Consider the following 23,067-nt stretch of genomic DNA (forward strand, 5'->3'; position numbering starts at 1 on the left):
TAAATATTCCAAAAATTTATCATGGCTTCAACTGTGTTCCACTAAAAAGTGAGCCGATATGTCACAATATTGCATACACCCAAGATTACTAAAATCATTGATGATATTTTGTCAAGTGGATTTGCATCAAGGAACTGTTGCCGTGGCAACATACAAAGAAATATGGTGATTTCCAAAACACGCTGTTTGAACGGCTGTAATAGTACATCTGATATGATACGTAATTTCAATTTACAGCCCGGTGATATCACACTTAGCAATGCCATGAAATTCAATCAAAGTTGCAATCTTAATGTCAAGAATGCAAAACTTTGTTTGTTTGTCTCTCTTTGACTTGATTTGTTTGTTTATTTGTTAGTTTGTGTGTTTGTCTGTGTTGATGTAGAGTAGGAATAGACCCATATTGACTTGACATACTTTGGTGTCAAATGTATAATGATTTTGGAAATCTTAGAAAACTGTCAGCGTGCAATCATCTTTCCCCCTACTCCTTCAAAATGGAATGATCCAGTGACTACAAAAGTACTGGACCATTCCACGACGTAAGGAATAAAGGGATTGAACCAACAAAAATCTTTCTAATCCTAATCCTACTCTCACTGTGATCATCTTCTCAACTCTAAGAATTGACTTATTTCTGTCTTTTACTGTTCACACACCTCTAGGCTGACAGTGAACCGGTACAGCTGGTAAGATAGATCACTATATACACAGAGTGCCGTTGTCGCTTTGCTCTCTCTGCTAAGCTTGTAGTCTAAATGCTGTTCAACTGGTAATTACAAACCAGCTGTCTCATCCTCTTCCTTGCGCAAATGCATTTCAGTTTTGAAAACAGTACAGTAGTGTCCCACCAACTTCCTCTGAAATTGACTTGAAATGCACATTGCACAGCATAAGGTCTCAGAGAAATTTATGTCAGAGATGTCTCATCAGAACTATTGTTTCCATGGAAACATGGGCAGCTTTCCATTTGACAGAATCCCCTACAGTTATTGATTGAAGTTCATCAACCAAGATTGCCTCTGTTGACCTACAATTGAAAATGTAGGCATGGTACAACATTCTCAACCCTGTCTTGTAAGATTCTGAAGTTCCTGTGTAATATGTGATCCAATCCAAAAACTTTTAATGACATAAAATTACAGTACAAAATACAAATTTGTTGGGGAATCGCAATAAGGCTAAAGAATTGCACTTTACTTCAACAGCTAAACACTGGTGTACGGAAAAAAAATAAATAAATAGTTTGATGGAGACTACGGAACAATGGTTAAATCTTAAAAATTCTCAACAGTGTACATACAATTGGATATGTCCACATTGAACAATAAGTACTTTTAGTGTTTTTTATTCCAAAGAAAATAAAAGTAAAAGTTTCAGGGCGCAATTTAAACCAGAAATAAGAATGGACCAAATGCAGTGGTGAAGAAAAGTGAAGATTGCTATCAGTTTCATTTCCAGTGAATGAACATGGCTGTCTTGGTATTTCATGTCATACAGACGTCATTGGAATGTAAAATCTGGTACAACAGCATACATACTGCATTGGGTTTTGTAAGCTGTTACATTGGACATGAACATTTTTAAGAGTATTAACAGCAGAAAAAAAAGCAAAGCTTGGAAGTAATTTGTAATGTTTTTGTGAGCTGTGCAGTAATCTGTACAACTGTTAATTGGAAAGCTTGCTTAAACAATGCAAATATCTATTCATATTTAAAATCTTCAAGTTCATGATTTCAATAACAACTTTATTCTCACCAAACAGTCCACCAAAATGGCTTGCTATCAATGGCCTACAAAATGCTGTAATTGGAGCTGTGTAAAAAAATGCACAAAAAATCTTTGAGCATTGCACTTTGCAAGATTAAGGGGAAAGGAACTTCTATAAAGCTGATTATCTATTGTTTTATGTACCGGTATTGAATGCTTTCTGTTGGAAAATGATTGTGTGTCACATGAAATAAAATCTCAAAAGACACAAGATTGTCAGGGACATCATTTAGGAGGCAAAGCTATTATTCTAAACATTTATTTATCTCTAAGTCAATCTTGGACAGTCTTTGTTTCTGTACAAATTGTAAATCCCTTCACAAAAGTTTCTTGTAATTTCATTTGGAATATGACGCTTTTAAATCATTGACAATAGTCGTCCCTCTTTACTGTCTATGTTTAAATCAAGCAACGACTTCTTCTCTAAGACCATCAAAACTGTGTCTTTTGAGATATGGCAAGGCTTGTCTTGATTCTTTACCATATTGTGTCATCTTTCGTATCATTATTTCATCTGATACAGAAATGCTACATACCCAAACCCTGTTACCAAATGTACACTTAGTCCATCTTGGTCATTTCAGTTGATGTGAACAAATCATACACAGGAAATAGGGATAAAAGAGGTTAAATAACTCCTACCAAACTACTTTAAACAGATTACTCAGGAATGTACTTAAATAAGTTGTAAGAACATGATATACTCATGACGTACCCATTTTTTGTTGACCACTGCTGTAGATACCATGAGACTTCCAAGATTGAAATACAAAATATTTTTTCGTGATCGAGTTTGGCTATCCTCTAATTTTTATCCTCAGTTTGCTATACATAAAATCACCATTTTCCCCATAGTGAGTTCAGAATCCCTCCCCTAGTTGGTAAATCATTTGCGCTAACTGGTAATTAAGTAACCTTGTAATGCGCCTAATCTCAGAAAACAGAGCTTTACGTGCAAAAATGACAAAGTACAATGTACAAGAGGAAATATTGAAATACAGGCACTGGAGACTGGTTGACTGAAAAGGTGAAAAAGACGATTTAGCCCAGCCAATACGTCACTGACAATCCATGCCCTAACTAGTACATCATTGACAATCCCTGCCCTAACTAGTACATCATTGACAAACCCTGCCCTAACTAGTACATCATTGACAATCCCTGCCCTAACTAGTACATCATTGACAATCCCTGCCCTAACTAGTACGTCACTGACAGTCCCTGTCCTAACTAGTACGTCATTGACTATCCCTGTCCTAATTAGTACATCATTGACAATCCCTGCCCTAACTAGTACATCATTGACAATCCTGCCCTAACTTTTACATCATTGACAATCCCTGCCCTAACTAGTACGTCACTGACAGTCCCTGTCCTAACTAGTACGTCATTGACTATTCCTGTCCTAACTACTGCATCATTGACAATCCCTGCCCTAACTAGTACATCATTGACAATCCCTGCCCTAACTAGTACATCATTGACAATCCCTGCCCTAACTAGTACATCATTGACAATCCCTGCCCTAACTAGTACATCATTGACAATCCCTGTCCTAACTAGTACATCATTGACAATCCCTGCCCTAACTAGTACATCATTGACAACCCCTGCCCTAACTAGTACATCATTGACAATCCCTGCCCTAACTAGTACATCATTGACAATCCCTGTCCTAACTAGTACATCATTGACAATCCCTGCCCTAACTAGTACATCATTGACAATCCCTGCCCTAACTAGTACATCATTGACAATCCCTGCCCTAACTAGTACATCATTGACAATCCCTGCCCTAACTAGTACATCATTGACAATCCCTGCCCTAACTAGTACATCATTGACAATCCCTGCCCTAACTAGTACATCATTGACAATCCCTGCCCTAACTAGTACATCATTGACAATCCCTGTCCTAACTAGTACATCATTGACAATCCCTGTCCTAACTAGTACATCATTGACAATCCGTGTACTAACTAGCACATCATTGACAATCCCTGTCCTAACTAGTACATCATTGACAATCCCTGCCCTAATTAGTACATCATTGACAATCCCTGTCCTAACTAGTACGTCACTGACAGTCCCTGCCCTAACTAGTACATCATTGACAATCCCTGTCCTAACTAGTACATCATTGACAATCCCTACCCTAACTAGTACGTCACTGACAATCCCTGCCCTAACTAGTACATCATTGACAATCCCTGTCCTAACTAGTACATCACTGACAATCCCTGCCCTAACTAGTACATCATAGATTCCTTTACCCTCTGATAGTACATGATGTCACACATTTTTATTATTTTTTGGAAAGTGATAATGAAATTATTTTGTTTTATTTTCAGCATGCTCCCCATAAGAAGATGTAAACATATCATTTTCATATAATCTTTGCCTTTTCTATTTCATTTCTTTAGCAAGGTTATATGGTGATACATATAACCTTTATCAATAAGTCAATGATTTGTTAATTCACCAAAGATGATAAGATCCTGAGGTATGACAGATTTGTTTGTCTGTCTGTCTGTCTGTTTGTAAGTCTGTCACAGCTAACATTGATTCACATTGCTGTACAAGACATCACTCTTTCACATTTATGTTTGTCTTCATTTGATCAAATAAGGCATACATCTATGTGTCATTTAATTTGTGGTACCTTCCAATGTGGCTGCGCGCAGGCTTCTCAATTCATTTCATTCATCTCAAAGATTGTCTTAAACTGTTACTATAAGCATACAGATGTAAGTCGTACAAATTCAGGAGTCTGGAATCTCTCCATGTTTTCAGATCCCTGAATAAACCAAACAGATTTTGGATCAGGAACTCCGTCATTTTGAACCACTAGGAACTTATCATTGACATCAGCTTCCTATTCCAGGAAAACATCCCCTTTGCTGTACATGGAAACCATCCCAGTCTCACACCATCCCAGTCACCCAACCCCAGTCATTTTCCAAAATGACTTCATGTAGATTTAACAGTTACCTTTTTGTTGTTGTAGGTATCTGGTGAAAAGGTCAGTAAACTTAGTTTGGTTGATTTGGCGGGTAGTGAGCGTGCTCAGAAAAGTGGTGCAACAGGTGAACGCCTTAAGGAAGGCAGCAACATCAACAAGTAAGTCAGCCATCTTGAATTTGTTCAAAATACGTGTTTTGTGGATCTGTAGCCTTAAGGTGGTTGGAAAGGCTATTTTTGCACCAATTCTTTTCTCAGAGTTAATGTCAAGTTTCAAGTGTTAGAATCAAGATATTTAGTTCAAATTTTCAGGATAACTCCCTTAGTTAATATTTTCTCCAAAGAATATAAAAATTGTATATTTGCAGCCATGATTTTGAAATATGACACCAGTAAATATTAAAATTTAATTTTTCATATATTTTTTACATATTTGAATTTAATAATAATTGGATAGTATTAATATTACCAAAATTGTTATAAATGTGTTGACACTATTTATTGTAAGATTTGTACGGCAGGATTTGTAAATAAAATTTGTTTTTATGATTTTACATGGGTTTATATATCAAAAAATTATTAAAAATTCGTTCGAATTTCAAAATGTGATTTTTCAAAAAGTACTTCAAATACAGGAAAATTGTGCCGTACAAATCTTATCTGTAACCTTGTTAATAGGCTGTAAAAATTCCATGTCCATATCTCATTTCAAAGTTGGATTAATTTGGTATACAATTATGTAGGAAAACTGTTATTCTGTCAAAAATGTAGAAAACAAGCCATATTTGCACCCCTCTTTTGAAGTCATAGAGTAGTTTTTTTGGTTAATCTCACTTTTGACACCTCTTTGACACTCAAAGAATCTAAAAATGCATTTACAATAGCAGTCACTCACTCTGAATGCCAGCACCACCTTGTCAAACTTTCCTGTAAAACAGCAAATAATGACTTTCCCTTTTCAAACATTTTATTAAAAGCTAGGGGACCTCTACCATAGTTAATACACTAAGGACTCCCCAACTTCTTCTTATTTGGTCAGTTTTTCAGAAGTTTTAACAGGCTATAACTCTGCAATGCCTTTGTGCCCAAATGTCTAGTTTTTTTTATTCCACAGAGAATGTTGACTACTTTTATATTTTAATAGTTTTGTTGAAATTTATAACTGACGCTCTAGCCTTTCCAACCACCTTAAACAGCTGTTGCCTAATGTTGTGAGTGCTATACCAGGTCTTCAAGAAATAGATTTTACTCCAAACTGTCTTTGGTATGGAACAAAATAGTGCCTGTATGTCTTTTCAAAATGCCAAGAAGATACGGAATGTATTAGTTTTAACCCTCTGAGCACCAAAGTCAGTTTTTGTCTCCTTTATAAAATATATCCCAGTCAATTTTTTTCAGAGTTTTGCCAAAATTGTGATACAAATCTGTAGCCTATGAAATATGATGTCCATTTGGTCAAAATTATCAAAAAATTACAGAAAAATTTATAAAAATTGGTAAAATGTTGCACTTTAATTTTGGCAGGAAAAATTACAGCATTCAAAGGGTTAATACTACAACTTTGCTTTGTAGTTGTCAAGAAGGCTTGGCTTGTGAAAGATGATATCCGCATCACATTTTATATGACCACAAATTAAGTCGTTCTCATGTAAAAAAAGTGTGCAGATTGGAACTGAAGGTCAAGATTATTGTTGTCATAATTGCAAAATTGTCAAGAAGGGATGTTCTGTGTCTAGATGTTTAAGAATTCTGAAATAATATATGTAATAGGGAGAGATAACTTTATGATTAGGTGCTCAATGAAGAAACTTTAAAAGACCGAGTGAGTAATGGAACATGGCTTGCATGAAAGGATTTGAAGATTGACAATACCTTCAAAATGAATCATCAGATATCAAATGTCATCCTAAGAGATAATTTAGTACAGTGTCAAGTGTCATCTTCCTTTAGAAGTGTACAATTTCAATTATCTTGCGTCTTGAAACAGAATAGATCTGTGTGAACTGTCAATCAACACAGAGGTCATGTTGAGGATATGACCCGGTATCAGATAAGGTCACATGACCTTAGATGGTTGTATAATTCATTGACCTCAACTTCTACTTCATTGTACTTGCTTCTTGCAGTAAATACTGAATTTTGTCATTATACATTGGTAACATTTGTTTTCAAAGGAGCAATCAAAAAATTATTTTATTAGTTTTAATAAGGAACAGTAAAAGAAAGAAATGCAAAGATACAATGTAATTTTCTTCTTTTTTCAGATCTCTGACAACCCTTGGTCTTGTGATATCGGCCTTAGCTGACCAGTCTGTCAGCAAACATAAACAAAAGTTTGTTCCATATAGAGACTCTGTACTGACATGGCTACTAAAGGTGGGTCGATAAATCTGATTATTTCCTTGTTGTACAGAGTATGTTATCATCTACCAACATTTGTGAATGGTATTGTGTATCAATATTATTGATATTACACACTTATAGCTTTGTATGTTTGTTTAATGTGACTTTCAGTCTGACGTTGTGACAATAATTGATGTCTTAGTGTGTTGAGAGGAACATATTATTGCAAATTCCATCATCTCAAAATGTTCCTTCTTTTGAATGCATGGATAGGCAATATGACATTGTTATTGACCACACTTCCTGTTTTGGTAGGAATGCCTCGGGGGAAACAGCAAAACTGTGATGTGTGCAACCATCAGCCCTGCAGCTGACAATTTTGATGAAACCTTATCAACTCTAAGGTATGCAGACCGTGCCAAGAGAATAGTGAATCATGCAGTCATTAATGAAGATCCAAATGCCAGGGTAAGTGTAAAGTTGTCATTGACCACCTTTAGGGCAATATAATCTCATATTGGGTTAGGTGTCTGGTTGATTGCACCAAGTGAATAGTGAATCATGCAGTCATTAATGAAGATCCAAATGCCAGGGTAAGTGTAAAGTTGTCATTGACCACTTTTAGGGCAATATAATCTCATATTGGGTTAGGTGTCTGGTTGATTGCACTAAGTGAATAGTGAATCAGTCCAAATGCCATGGTTAGTGTAAAGTTGTCTCTGACCACCTTTAGGGCAATATAATTTCATATTGGGTTAGGTGTGTGGTTGATTACACCAAGTGAACAGTGAATCAAGAGAATAGTAAACCATGCATGGTTAGATATCTGCCAATATTTACTAAATGTAAAGTCAACAATATCTACTTTTAGGGCAATATTGTGTCACTTGGGGTTAGGTATTGGTCAATATTTACTTTCTCTTGGCAAATGTGATGCTTCATTGAATGTTTGATATTGACTAATCTCATCTTGATGTCAGTTTTTGATTCCCATAAGAGACATGAAGTGGCAAATTACTCTTTCTTTATTCTGAACTGTGACAGCTGCCATACCACTAAGTATACTGATCTTTGAAAAACAAATTGTACTAATTGTTAATCATAGTATTAGTATTTTAGAAAGAATAATACAGGTTTTGGTTTTCTACACAGATTATAAGAGAGCTCAGAGATGAAGTTGATTCATTGAAGAAACAACTGAAGGTAGCAGAGGTAAGATTAGCTAGTACAGTGATGCAGTATGATGTAATTGTGTCTGGTTTCTACTTATCTGTATGTGCAGACATAATACTGTGACATTTCATGCCTTGCTTTGCCATTGTAGATTAATAAATGATTTTACTGACTTCAGAAATATAGATTCAGTTTATGCAGTTTGATCTAAGGTATTGTCTTATTTATGCTATACTTATGTACACAATACTATGCGGACTGCTTGAAATTATTGATTTGATAAAATTGTGTCTATTTCATTGCTTCAGAGTATGAAAGCCGACACGCTGAAGGAACAGCTTGTAGAATCTGAAAAATTGATGAAAGAAATGACAGTGACTTGGGAAGAAAAATTGCAGAATACAGAAAGAATCATTCAGGTAAGATATTGCTGGTAGTATTTGGTTCCAGTCAAGTTTATGGTTCTATTTATTTTTAATGTAGTTACTGATTTGAAGTTGATATGTTATAGTTATTTTAAGTCTGGAGGTACCGCTATTTAACCAGTTAACTGGTTGTTTTTTTTGATGGATTGCATGTCTGTTGGTGTGATTATCAGATGGGGTTGGTTGTATGTCTCTTTACATGGCATTGTTATTTGAGTGGTTGTGTGTCTGTTGGCCTGATTGTTTGATGGCTTTTATGTTAATTGACTGGATTATCAAGTGATGATAATAAGGATGGTTTAGTGGTTAAATGTGGTGATGTGTTGGTTGAGTTTCAATTTGGTGGTGGGATAATTTTTCTGTTGACTGGAATACCTATGTTTGTTGATGCAATGTATTAATATATTGGAAAGAATTCTGGAGTATTTTTACACTTTATGAGTAGTTTCTCTAAGTTTATTACAGTGATGAGATTATGTTTGCTCAGGACATTTTTAACAATTTTAATATTCAGTGAAAGATGTTGTTTACAAGTGGATGAGTCAATTATTAATGCTGTTGTTGCTCATAAAGATTTTCATAATTTTGTTTTGACAGGAAAACCAGCAAGCCTTAGAGAAGATGGGAATTTCAGTACAGACAAGTGGCATCAAAGTGGAAAAAGACAAATGTTTTCTTGTCAATCTGAACGCAGATCCTGCACTTAATGAACTACTGGTCTACTACCTCAAGGTCAGATTATGATTAACTGAACTCAAGTTGAAAATAATTAGTTTTGTATGACACTTGTCATTTCTGTAATTGCAGAAGTGTTTGGTATTTAGTTGTAAAATTTTATCATTAAAATGGTTGAATAAAGCATGTTAGAAATGAGATAACACTACTGGATTTACTATTATCTGTGGTGAGTTTGAACACAGTAAGTCCAGAGTAACAGACTTATGATCACAGGATGGTGAGTTCGAGACTCCAGCACGGTGCTGTGTCCTTGAGCAAGTCACTGTACTCCCCATTGCTCTATTAGGTTATGGGTAGTGGGTACCTCATCCTGTAATGTGGCTTTGCCTGTTGAATGACAGAATAAATGAAAAATATGGATAAAAGATCAAGAAAATCAGGACTTTTACAATTTCTATATTGGATCTCCATAAATTTCAGGATCACACATTGGTTGGTCGGCCTGATGCACCATCAAATCCTGACATTCAACTCAGTGGACTTGGAATAATGCCAGAACACTGTGTCATTGACATTGACAATGAATATGAAGTTTATCTGACACCAATGGCAAATGCAAGGTAAGACGTGAACTTTGACCCTTCTCTTAGAAATTCGCTCTGTCAGTTACAGGTATATGTGGTTGGCCACATTTCATCCTTTCACCACAAAGGTTTGGCCCAAACCTTTTGCTATCAATGGGAGTGTGGACCAGTTTACAGGGCAGTGGGGATGAACAGGTTTAGAAAAGGATGAACAGGTTTAGAGAGAAGAGCTGAGTGATCTTCTGTATACTTTGACAAAATAATTAAAGCTGTACATCAATTCTCTTTTGAATACCAATGAAAGCTGTGCAGGTTTTGACACAGTACTGAAAATATACCATTATTCATTTTGATTTTTTTCCCCTCAAATATTCCTCAGTGAAGAACTGGCATGTCTTTCAGGTGAAGACAAATTCACAGACTAGTTTCAATTTTGAATTATAATTTGAAAAAAAATCTTTTATAAAGAAAGAAGATAGGATTTTTTTGTAAACTTTTCCAACCACTATGTCCTCAGTCATACAGAATACAGTAGTGTAAGGAAACAGTAGGAGACTATTTGCTACTGTTTTGTAAAACAAAACAGTTTTGATTTTTTTTCATGTGATATGACAAAGGACATATACATGTCAGCTTTTTATATAGAATGATCACGTCAATGAGCCAGAACTTGCTTCCAAAAAGTTTGGCATTTTGGGTATGCACCATGATTTCTGTAGGTATTTTACAGCAATTTTTAAACTTTCACTGTATATCTAAACATTTTTTATCGGATATTATTAAATAATTATTAGGATCCTTCGCAGCAAATATGCAAATATATAAAACAGAAAAAGCCATTAAACTGACAACCTTGAAGTGTACCAATCAAAGGGAACTCTGGGTAATTTATTGTACTGTGTGATTGTTCATTTCATTGTGTTCAAGATTAACTGCAATGTTCTTTGCGTCTTGAAAATTTAACTTTGAAAAACTTAGTCATACCAAGCTCAAGATAGCGACAAATTACTCTTATATAATTGGAATGAAAATCAAGAGTCATCAAATCATGATCATAAAAAATGTGAATTAGAGCAGCATATTCACTCAAATTTACTGGTATTTGCCATTTCAATCTGATTTTCATTCATTGTGTAACTTTATGAAAAAAAGGAGATTTTCAATTTGAATGAGTATGGCAAAAAGGTTTTACTTAAGTCCAAGTAAGCTACAGGCCAGCAGAGAAGAGTAAAGTGGTCTATCATTAGGCAAACTCGTCTCTAGAACTTAAAAATGTTATTTAGCAAAAGTAAGTTTTGTCCTATAATCATCTATTGAACAGTCACAAATGTTACTGTAAACATAAAAACCACATCTAATTATCACAAAGCAGTAATCAATATGACCTTGAAGTGTTCCTTTCAACATTGAGTTTACTGGCGGAGCACTCTCATTGATTTTTTTAGTCATAGTCCTTTTTGTTGAAACATTGACATAAAACGTGTTGTCCTTCGCAATTAATTATGTGTGTCATTGACACGTTGTGATAAAACTGAAAGAGTTTCAAGAATTCCGTCACGTTGTGATCCACAGTCTATCAACGTCAGTGACCAGTCCAGGTATGCTCTTTCATGTTTGGTTGTCGTATCACTTCTTTATTTTACTCCAGTCCATTAATTGCCAAGACTGCACAATGTGACTATCAGGTTTCTAAAGTTTTTGTCAAATTCTTCTGATAGTTTCAGAAACCTATAAACATAATAAAGATGGAAATTAGATTTCAGTGTTGTTGAATTGAAAATATCTGTTTTGTTCAGATCTATCTACAGTTTTAAAACTTTGGTAGCAATATTAACTCTTTTTTGATATTCTGCAGAACATGTGTAAATGGCTCTCATATCGAAACCAAGACTGCACTTCGTCACGGTGACAGGATACTTTGGGGCAATAACCATTTTTTCAGGATAAATTGTCCTCGTCCACCTGGAGCAGGTAAGACAGACATAAAGACAAATTTTGTTGGATTAGGGCCATGAGGATGAAAGGAGGGTAGCAGAGGAGGGGAGATCCAGTGAAGAATATGTTGTTTTTGGCATGTGGAGATATTATGAATAGATTGTGCCATCATTATAGAGATATAATGAATAGATTGTGCCATCATTGTAGAAATGAATAGATTGTGCCATCATTGTAGAAATGAATAGATTGTGCCATTATAGTAGAGATATTATGAATAGATTGTGCCATCATTGCAGATATATTGTGAATAGATTGCTATTATAGTTCCATTTACCTGTTTAGATCTGTTCAAATAAGGCATCAGTGTTGAGAAACTACACAGAGATTTTTCAAATTTGTTGTGGAAAGTTGTCATTGTTCAAATTTATATAGGCAGTACCATTGGAAGATATTGGCAAGAACTGATTTTTGATCTTTTTTATATATTTTAACATCGTTGATGCATTTAGATTTTTTTTAGATGCATTTGGCTTAGATTAGTTAGTCTCCCAAAATGTACACAATGTTCATTATTTTATTGCAATTTTTTAGTCCCCACGGACACCGTCCGGGGGGACTTATAGGTTTGGTCATGTCCGTGCGTGCGTGCGTCCGTGCGTGCGTGCGTCCGTGCGTGCGTGCGTGCGTGCGTCCGTCCGTTCACGCAGATATCTCAGAGATGCCTGGAGCGATTTCATTCAAACTTGGTACAAGGATTACTTCATATGTCATACAGATGCACGTCGATTTGTTTTGTCATGCGATCCAATATGGCTGCCAGGCGGCCATTTTATTACGATTTTTTCATGTACAGAGCCATAACTCAGGCATGTTTCAACTGATTTTATTCAAAGTTGGTACAAGGACATTGACCAATGTCATAGATATGCACGTCAATTTTTTTTGTGATACGATCCAATATGGCCGCCAGGCGGCCATTTTATCACGATTTTTTCATGTACAGAGCCATAACTCAGACATGTCTCAACCGATTTTATTCAAAATTGGTACAAGGACATTGACCAATGCCATAGATATGCACGTCAATTTGTTTTGTGATACGATCCAATATGGCCGCAAGGCGGCCATTTTGTTACGATTTTTTCATGTACAGAGCCATAACTCAGGCATAACTTAACCGATTTTATTCAAACTTGGTACAAGGATATTGACCTATGTCATGAACATGTACATTGATTTGTTATGTGATACGATCCAATATGGCCGCCGTGTGGCCATTTTATCACATTTTTTCATGTCCAGAACCATAACTCAGACATGTATCAAGTGAATTTATTCAAAGTTGGTACAAGGAGGTTCACCAATGTCATACATATGCACATTAATTTGTTTTGGTGATACGATCCAATATGGCTGCTGTGCGGCCATTTTGTTATGATTTTTTCATGTACAAGCCATAACTCAGGCATATCTCAACCAATTTTAATCAAATTTGCTACAAGGACATTGACCTATGTCATACATATGCACATATATTTGTTTTGTGATACGATCCAATATGGCCACCGTGTGGCCATTTTATTACGATTTTTCCATGTTCTGAACTACAACTCACACATGTATCAAGCGAATTTATTCAAAAGTATTTTTATCACAGACCTAATGAAGAGGACTCTATCCTCTCTGAGGACCTGTAATCAAAGTACCCATTAACAAGTGGGGACTGTGTCATCAACGATGACTTGTTAATCATGAATGATGTAGATTCACATAACATCAAAAACCCTGATTGTCACTGTAACACTGTTACAGGTTCCAGTGGTGCTAACACTCCAGAATCTGAAGTTCCAGCAGACTTTGACTTCGCACAGAGTGAAGTTGTTATGAAAGAACTTAGCAATGGTGAGTTATTTACAGTCTCTACTTATTACCAGGTCTGATTCATCTGTGCAAAATAATCCACTCATAAACATTTCATAGTAATGTATGTCTTAAATGAAACACTTAAAATGATTTTTGCCAAGTTGGCAGTGTTTCCAATACAAGTAAAGCATTAATGCCATTGATTGTGTGGCCAACCATGTCTTACTGTGAACCACCTGTTGCTTCAGCCAATCCACGAGTGCATGATATATGCATTAAGTCAGAGACTTTTTAACCAATCACAGGGAGTATTACATTTCTATAAAGGCAGTTGTTGGCTAATTCCATTAGTACTTTGTGTGTATTGGTTACATCATACAAACATCAACCAATCACAGAGAGTATAACATTTCTATAATAGATAGTTCTTGGCTACTTCCACCAGTACTTTCTGTGTATTGGTTACATCATACAAACATCAACCAATCACAGAGAGTATTACATTTCTAAAAAAATAGCTGTTGGCTATTTCCACCAGTACTTTCTGTGTGTTGGTTACACCATACAAACATCAACCAATCACAGAGAGTATAACATAATAGATAGTTCTTGGCTACTTCCACCAGCACATTCTGTGTATTGGTTACATAAATACATACATCAAATCCAATCACAGAGAGTATTACATTTCTAAAAAAATAGTTGTTGGCTATTTCCACCGGTACTTTCTGTGTATTGGTTACATCATACAAACATCAACCAATCACAGAGAGTATAACATTTCTATAATAGATAGTTCTTGGCTACTTCCACCAGTACTTTCTGTGTATTGGTTACATCATACAAACATCAACCAATCACAGAGAGTATTACATTTCTAAAAAAATAGTTGTTGGCTATTTCCACCGGTACTTTCTGTGTATTGGTTACATCATACAAACATCAACCAATCACAGAGAGTGTAACATTTCTGTAATAGATAGCTCTTGGCTACTTCCACTGCACAGTACTGTAAATTTCCCATAAATCATTGCGATTTGTATCCTCAGAGATTCCCCAGAGAAGTGTACCAGGTCTCCCATGTGTAGACAAATTCATAGACTAGTTGTAAAAATTCTGAAAACGTACTTTTAAGGACACCATTCTGCTCAATTCTCATTTTAAATGATTTGGAAAATTATGCAAGATTGAGAGACAAGATAGCATTTTTGTAAAATTTTCCACTGATTGCATCTTCAGCCATATAGAATAATGTGATTGAAAGTAGGGAGACCAGTTGCACCTGTTTTTTGAAACAAAAGGATATTGATTCTTTCCAATGGAAATGACAAAAGAAATTTGCATTCTAATTTTTCTCAGAGAATGACCCCTTCAGTTCGTCATAACTTGCTGCCTAAAAAGTATGGCATTTGTGGTACCTACAAAACGTGACTTCCATTGTTGTTTAATGGTTATTTGTAAACTTTTGCTGAAATTTCGAAACGTACTCTTACTTGATATTATTTATCAATTATTCTGATGCTGCACATGATTGTTTGCATACAGAACTGAAAAAGTTATTAGAAAAGTAACCTTCAAGGATACAAATCAAAGAGAATTATGGGTAATTTATTGTACTGTGCACCGGTACTTTCTGTGTATTGGTTACACCATACAAAGATCAACCAATCACAGAGAGTATAACATAACAGGTAGTTCTTGGCTACTTCCACCAGCACATTCTGTGTATTGGTTACATAAATACATACATCAAATTCTATAATAGTCGTTTTGTTTCCCCAAATGTTCTCAGATCCGATACAAAATGCAATGAAAAATCTTGAAAACCAACACAGAGAAGACAAAGACAAGGCTCTTGAAAGACAGAAAAATATGTATGAGAGACAACTAGAAATGCTGCGAAATAAACTAACACCAAATCAAAGACAACAACTAGACAGATTTGACATTGCACAGCTGAGTCCACAGTCTGGGAACAGCAATGCTATCAATATGCAAACACGCTACCAGCAATGGGAAGAAGAGAGAGATGATGTCTTTAGACAAAGTCTGTCCAAACTCAGAGAAGAGGTCGTGAAAGCCAATGCATTGGTCAGAGAGGCTAATTTCCTTGCCGAAGAGATGGGAAAACAGACAGAATTCCATGTCACTTTACAGATTCCGGCATCCAATCTCACTCCAAACAGAAAGGTTGGTTTGAAACTTTTCACATTATCCAAAGACATGCCACAGAATATATGTCAGTATAGGGCATTGCGATACCAGTAATTTAACAATTGTTTAGAAAGGACAAACAGCAAGATTGATACGACTCAAACCAGCAAACAATCTTAAATCAAAACTTTCATATCAGAACTTGATTAATTCATTGACATATTCACTCAGTAATCCTTAGATAAGTATCAAGATAAAATCCATGAATCATACAAATAATTTTGTTGTTCTCAAAAAAGTCTTAAGCTCTTATAAATATCAGTCTAGTGGTTTTGTTATTCACATTTTATCAGAAAGATGCATTGTGTTCACAGACCTAAAGATATATAAAATATTCAAAACTACTGGTTGCCTGTCAACATCTACATATTTTACTTACCATTCATTGTACACACTTTATGTTACAATGACCAAAGTGTCAAATGTATATATTTTAAAATCCATTGTCAGTATGTTTCACATCATATCAAAATAAAGGTATTACATTCCTGTACAGGTTTTATGACATTTTGATATGACTTTTGACCGTAGAACGCAATGATCATTAAAACTGACATGAATTTTACTTTACTTTATCAGAGAGGTGCTATTGTCAGTGAACCAGCCATACAAGTGAAACGGAAAGGAAAAGGTACACAGATCTGGGCCATGGAAAAATTAGAAAATAAAATTATTGATATGAGAGATATGTATGAAGATCGAAAGGAACGTGGTCTTCCACTCAAGGTGAGAAACATAGTGTTATCATTCTGATGCTTTGTCAATTTCTGTCGTAGATTTTAATGTTTGTTTCAATTATTGGAAAAAGTTGTTGAGATTTCACACCAGCCAGTAAATGCAATGTGTAGTTTTGTTTGCTTTCACTATGTTTGTACATCTGAGAGTAAAGCAATGTGATTGACCACCTTTCAATAGATGTAGAGTTTTTATACAAACTTTCCACAAACCTAATTAAATACTATGATCAATTTACAATTTTGTATATTACTTTCAACAACATAAGATTCAGATATGAGATCATTCTGTAATTTGCTAGAATCACTGATGGTATCGTACATGTTTCCATCACGTGTGAATCCACACTGAAAAAGTCAATCATGAAAATGGTCTCTGCAAACTCCAACCTCAACCAGGACTTACCCTGTTCACCCCAATGCTGATTAGACAGGTCCACAATCACCATTGATAACAATGGGTTTGGGCCAAACCATGGTGTTGAAAGGGTTAAGGCACGGTGTAAGTTACTGCCATGAACGTAAAGAAATAAAGTACCGCACGCAACTAAAACAACAGGCTTCTAAAACACACAATATAAGGTTTAGCCCAATTTGACCAATAACATATTAACAAGAGGTGTTATAATTCACTCTTGGAGCCATGTGGGTGGTCTTCTTACTCAAAGATGGTGTCAAGAAACTTAGCCATGCTTTATGATTGGTTCAAACAATATTTTGTTGGAGAACAGATATTCAACACTATGCCTTCAGTCGTGGTTAGTGTCAGAGATGGCATAACATGGCAAAGCAACTGAATCTTTCAGTCTGATGTAATTCAGCCTCGATTTTTGTCGTGATTTTACGTGTTTCCCCGTCCTACCTAGCATTTCCCAGTCATTTTAGACTTGTCCCAACTTCCATAATACAGCAAAGCTGTGATATGAAGGGACAGATATATAGATTTCTTTGACTATTTACTTCTGTCCTCTAAACTAATGAGAAGCATTTGTGTTTTGTTGCTAGGATACTGAGTCCAACTTAGTTTTAGTTTCCTGTGATACGTGTTTGAATTCCTCTCAGTGACAAATACATCACTTTGTTGCTATTGTACCAATATTAATTCTGAGATAGTTTCAACTCAGTAATTTTATTGATTGTGTTCACCAAGGTACTGATTTTAGCTTTCTAACTATATTTCCTAATTTCAAATATTATTTCATGTTGCTAGGATACCGGTGTTCCGATAAGTGGAGATCCTTTCTATGAAACTCAAGAGAATCACAATTTGATTGGAGTTGCTAACATTTTCCTGGAAGTTTTGTTTCATGATGTGAAATTGTCTTATGCTGTGCCAATAATCAACCAACAAGGAGAGGTAAGTATGCCTCCTGGAAAGTCCTGGAAAATTCCTTATAAATGAAATAGAATCCCGGAAAGTCCAGGAAAATTTATAATCCACCCACAATTTTCAAAAATGACAAGATGGACAGTCGTAATAACGTAAAAGTGAGATGTAAAATGATGTATAAAAATCATATATATTGTAAAAAATAACATCCGCAAATTGTATTTTGGACCTCGAAAAACTGTATACTGTACTATGGGGCTTAATATGTTGAAGCCTGTTATTGCTCTTCACAATATAATGAAGTGTTATTTTTCATTAGTTAAAATTTCTTACAACAATATTTTGTATTGAAAATTTGGATAATAGCATGGCAATATCTGTGCCTTTGAATTTTTTCATCCATATTTACAAAATTTCTTCAAACTTTAAGGTAAATCTTAACCCTCTTTGCTGTGAATATTTTCTGTGACAGGTATCTGGCCGACTTCACATTGAATTACAGCGTATCAGTGGTCCATTATTAGACCGTAGTCCAGATTCAGACACTAGCACTGACAGTGGTGGTTATGAAGTCTTAGGTGATGTGGAACCAGAGGGTTTGTCATTAGGATCACAACTTACATGTAGGGTAAGTATTTAAGTATTTAACATGGCACTTACCATGGCGGCCCTCAATGCCCCACCCCCCACCTGTGTAGGGTAAGTACTTATCATGGCGGCCCCTCAACCTCCCCACCCCCCACCTGTGTAGAGTAAGTACTTACCATGGCGGCCCCTCAACCTCCCCCACCCTCCACCTGTGTAGAGTAAGTACTTACCATGGCGGCCCCTCAACCTCCCCCACCCTCCACCTGTGTAGAGTAAGTACTTACCATGGCGGCCCCTCAACCTCCCCCCACCTTTGTAGGGTAAGTACTCACAAGGCCCACCTGTTCAAAATACAGCTGTTCGTGTTGTGTACTGTCAGGAAAGTTTTCAAACGCAGTGGAAGAGAAGTTTGCACAGGGAAGTTTGTAATCTGCTCATTAAAATATTATTCCTGGACAACTATGACAATTATATCTTTGTCAATACCAGTGAATTTTGTGACTTTATACCCTCAGATTATTACTGATAATGTATCCAATTATCCAGCATTCTGGCCTAAGATGTTTTGTACATCTACAAATTCACCAACATCACCAAAACTCTAAAATAGCAATATGGTACCATCCCCTCCAAGTCCATAATTGACTCATCAAAACTTTGTACTCCTTAATGTATGTGGCTTTGCCTTGTACATTATGTCATTGAAAGTTTGCTTTCATCCATTATGGACTGGGGGGGGGGGGGGTACATTATTGCTTAAATAAAGACAGAAAACGAGGAAATGGTCAGTTTTGCTGTTTTCAAATTAACCTTTTAACTCAATCACTGGTAAACTCAGATAATTATAATATCAAAAATATTTATGCATGCCATGATTGTTTGTGTTATAATTTAGGTTATTTCAATATTTGTGAACTTTTCTATTTTATCTGTTGATAGTTGAGGATATCTCAAGCATCCGGACTTCCACCAAGTCTAGCCAACTTTGTATTCTGTCAGTATACATTCTGGGGAGAAGAAGATTCCAGCGTAGTGCCACCTATTGTCAAACAAGTTACAACCAGGCGGAAAATTCCAGAATATTCCATGAAATTTGATCATGTTAAAGTAAGTAGGTCTTTTAAATAGTGAATTATAAAATGCGATTTCTTAGTGATTATCAGACAGCAATATAATTTATGGTTTTATTGAATGTGAGTAGCTATGTATGGTATTCAGTAATGCTGTGTTAACAACCATGTGCAAATGTGTTGTGTACTTGAACTGTAACTAATAAAATATAGTTATGCTTACAAACAATGTCATCTCTCAGTAACTTCTGCTGAAGTTTTTGTTTTTTTGTTATGAATTCGTAAAGTGTTAGCTTATTTACTGCTGTAATTTTTACCCCCCAAAATTTAGGTGCAACCTTTTTACCAATTTTTGTGAATTTTTCCTTATAATTTTTAAACAAACAGACATCACATTTCATTAGTGTCAGTTTTTTATCAAAATTTTGCCAAAAATCTGGAAAAATGGACTTGGGTATTATTCACAAAGGTGACGAAAATTGACTTTGGCACACAATGGGTTAAGAGTAATTCAAAATGTTGATATCTTTCAGGAATACACTGTGAATGTAACTGAGGAGTTTATAGAGCATGCATTGGATGGTTCATTAGCAATTGAAGTGTGGGGACATCGTAGCGCTGGCTTTGATACAAAACCTACAGGATGGGAAGTTGATAGTTTACATGCAAAGTCAAGGTCACTTGCTGACAGGTGAGATTTGCAAACATGCTAATCTGTTCTATTAAGATTTCTATCACTTTGGAAGTTAAAGTTAAAGGTCTGGTGAAATGCCCATGTTGCAAAATCACAGAAATACAGTTGATGGTCTATAAAACAGTTACGTTCATTTCTTTTTTCGTTTATCGCGCGTGATTATGAAATATGGCAAAAGAAAAATGCAATGTGGGCGTGTCCCCCGAGCCTCTCCAGTCGACTTTTTTCGGCTTTCCGAAGTTTGCCCGACGCCGTATCTCATAACGGGAACTAAAGTATTTCACACCTCCGTAAGCTCCCTACGGGGGGTAACTTCTAGGGTTTCCGCTTACATGATCAGGATAGTGTCCTCATTCACTATGGGAGAACGTTGTTCTTTTGGTGGCTGTGACAGCGGCAAGAACATGAACGGCTCAACTGTAAATTATTTTAAGTTCCCGTCAAGTGTTGAGTGTTGAACCATAGGATGTGCTTGTCTCTGCTGGTTCGTACGATCGGCCACGGTCCCTCGGCTGAGCCTGCCTCGCTACTCGCTACACAGAAGGTTGGGACCGCAATGCAAATCAACAGCATGAACACCAACACTGAACGTTGTGACTGCCATTAAAATGCACTTGTCTACAACACGGAACGTCGAGACCGCAATGCAAATCGACAGTAACTTAAAACGTAAATGGGACCGTGATTAAAATGCACTACAAGTACAACCACAACACGGAAGGTTGAGACCACGATGCAAATTAGCTGCATGAACAGCAACACTGAATGTTGAGACTACCATTAAAACGAACAACAACACGGAACGTAGAGATCGCGATACCAATCATGGAGGTAGAGTCCTCCTTGATACAAATCGACAGCAACATGGAACGCGTCGTTGGGACGGCAATTAAATTGAAGAACAACGGGGAATACCGGTCCACGAGGACCGCGATGCAAATCGACCGCAACATGGAATGTTGAAGACCGTGATGAAAATCCACAACACAGAACATCTAGACCGCAATGTAAATCAACTGCAACACCGAACCTTGTTGCCTCGATTAAAATGCGTATGTCTGCTATGTATAGCAAAAGTTTCAATTCTCGCGAGCGAGCGTTCCTATGCCCGCTGTACACTAGACAAAATGACGTCAAATTTATGTCGAGGGCTCGATTGCGTGTGTCTTAGTTTCAATTCTCGCGAGAGCCATTTATGCATGCTGTACACTAGACTAAATGACGTCAAATCTCTCGCGAGACTTGGCACGATTGCAAATACGTACGACGGAAAGAACGCAATAATACGGAAGTAGACACAGTTTTTGCGAATCGCCAAGAGAGAAGCGCAGATCAAACAAAAGACTAAAAAACCCACGTTTTTTCTTTATTTTACCATATTTTTTAAACAAAATTCAGTTTCGCCGCTGTGGCGAATTAGGATCGATTTTTTTTTGGCCACTTCGGATTTCGATTCGCATTGGCGAACGTGGCAAATGGGCAGCGCGAACAGTGTTTTGTTAGCGGATACCGGGCAGAGATAAGGCGGCGTTGGACCGCTATTCGATGTAAATGAACACACCAGTGACGTCACAGACGGCCAACCATTATCCCCGCTATGGGCGTGCCCTGAGTGTCGCAAAATGACCCCATGAAAGCCGCGCATAGAAATATCAAAAAAATTAACACTTGCGCGTACTTTTAGGTTGCAATTCTGTTGCGAGTGTAATAGTATTGACCCCCTGGAAGATATTCAGTCACACGAACGGGACCATTTCACCAGACCTTTAAAGCCAATTTATAGATATTTATCTCAAGTAGTTTTCTTTCTTGGTAATTGAATTGCCATCCAGCTTGAATTGAGGTTAGCAGTTCAGATCCCAGCTTTGACAGATTTGAAACTGACATATGACCTTTGACCATGCATCTGAACTTTGAACCTGTTTATGTCATTCTTAAATTTGTGTCAACAGTTTAATCAATTGTAGATAGTTTATTTGAACTTTGGTCATTACAAATAGTCAGAAATACACGTTTATAACCTTGACATAAATATTCAAATAGATGGGATTGCAGAGTTGCTGTTACCTAGGCAACCTCTTTGGTGTTATAGCAACAAAAACCAACATATTACAACTCTTTTTTTATGTACTATAAACTTGTGTTGTTTTCAATATAAAGAATCCCTTTGAAATGGTGTTTACAGTAATTTGTTTCAATTTGTAGATGGGGTGAGCTTACTCGTAAGATTGAACTGTGGTTAGAAGTACTTGAACTCAATGAACAAGGGGAATATTTTCCTGTTGAGTGCCAAACAAGACCTGAAGTCTTGACAGGAGGAGTCTTCCAACTCAGACAGGTAAGGACAGTTTGTCTCTCTAGGTAGAGTGTTGATCAATGTGTAATGGTTTGTATCTGTCTGAAGAGTGTAGCTAGTATGTTGATAGAGTTTAGTGTGGTTTGTTCAAAACAGAGACTATAGGAGTGTGGTGTTTAGCATAAGACTAGCGTATCTTGAGTACAAAGTGTTTGTTTCTAAAAATGTAAGCTTGGTATAGTATTAGTCATATAGTATTATAGAGCATGAACTCTGTAATATTTCTTCCTTACATTACTGCCTGGTCGATGGAACATTGAAAATCAGTGTTATCATTGTCACTAGAGGGCGCCCTTACCTTATGTTGCCATAAACCTTGATTGCTAAGTCAATGCCATGATTGTTA

At 36.3% G+C, this 23,067-nt stretch overlaps 1 protein-coding gene across 3 annotated transcripts in view; it reads left to right on the top strand.

Moving 5' to 3' along the window:
- LOC139115084 (kinesin-like protein KIF13A) overlaps positions 1–23,067 on the top strand; it is a 125,788-nt gene that overhangs the window by 79,949 nt on the left and 22,772 nt on the right. Inside the window, exons 9-25 of one of the 3 annotated variants that reach the window (XM_070676970.1) lie at positions 666–689; positions 4,778–4,890; positions 6,996–7,107; positions 7,390–7,542; positions 8,227–8,286; positions 8,556–8,666; positions 9,270–9,404; positions 9,831–9,970; positions 11,790–11,905; positions 13,685–13,774; positions 15,528–15,925; positions 16,529–16,675; positions 17,894–18,040; positions 18,486–18,641; positions 19,541–19,708; positions 20,205–20,362; positions 22,571–22,703. In XM_070676970.1, coding sequence (XP_070533071.1) covers positions 666–689; positions 4,778–4,890; positions 6,996–7,107; positions 7,390–7,542; positions 8,227–8,286; positions 8,556–8,666; positions 9,270–9,404; positions 9,831–9,970; positions 11,790–11,905; positions 13,685–13,774; positions 15,528–15,925; positions 16,529–16,675; positions 17,894–18,040; positions 18,486–18,641; positions 19,541–19,708; positions 20,205–20,362; positions 22,571–22,703 — 2,361 coding nt within the window. Of the gene's footprint in view, positions 1–665; positions 690–4,777; positions 4,891–6,995; positions 7,108–7,389; positions 7,543–7,617; positions 7,668–8,226; positions 8,287–8,555; positions 8,667–9,269; positions 9,405–9,830; positions 9,971–11,789; positions 11,906–13,684; positions 13,775–15,527; positions 15,926–16,528; positions 16,676–17,893; positions 18,041–18,485; positions 18,642–19,540; positions 19,709–20,204; positions 20,363–22,570; positions 22,704–23,067 lie in introns of those variants that run through there. The other 2 variants (XM_070676971.1, XM_070676972.1) reach the window with 2 other exon arrangements.

Source organism: Ptychodera flava, chromosome 17, assembly GCF_041260155.1.
Source record: "Ptychodera flava strain L36383 chromosome 17, AS_Pfla_20210202, whole genome shotgun sequence".
NCBI lineage: Eukaryota > Metazoa > Hemichordata > Enteropneusta > Ptychoderidae > Ptychodera > Ptychodera flava.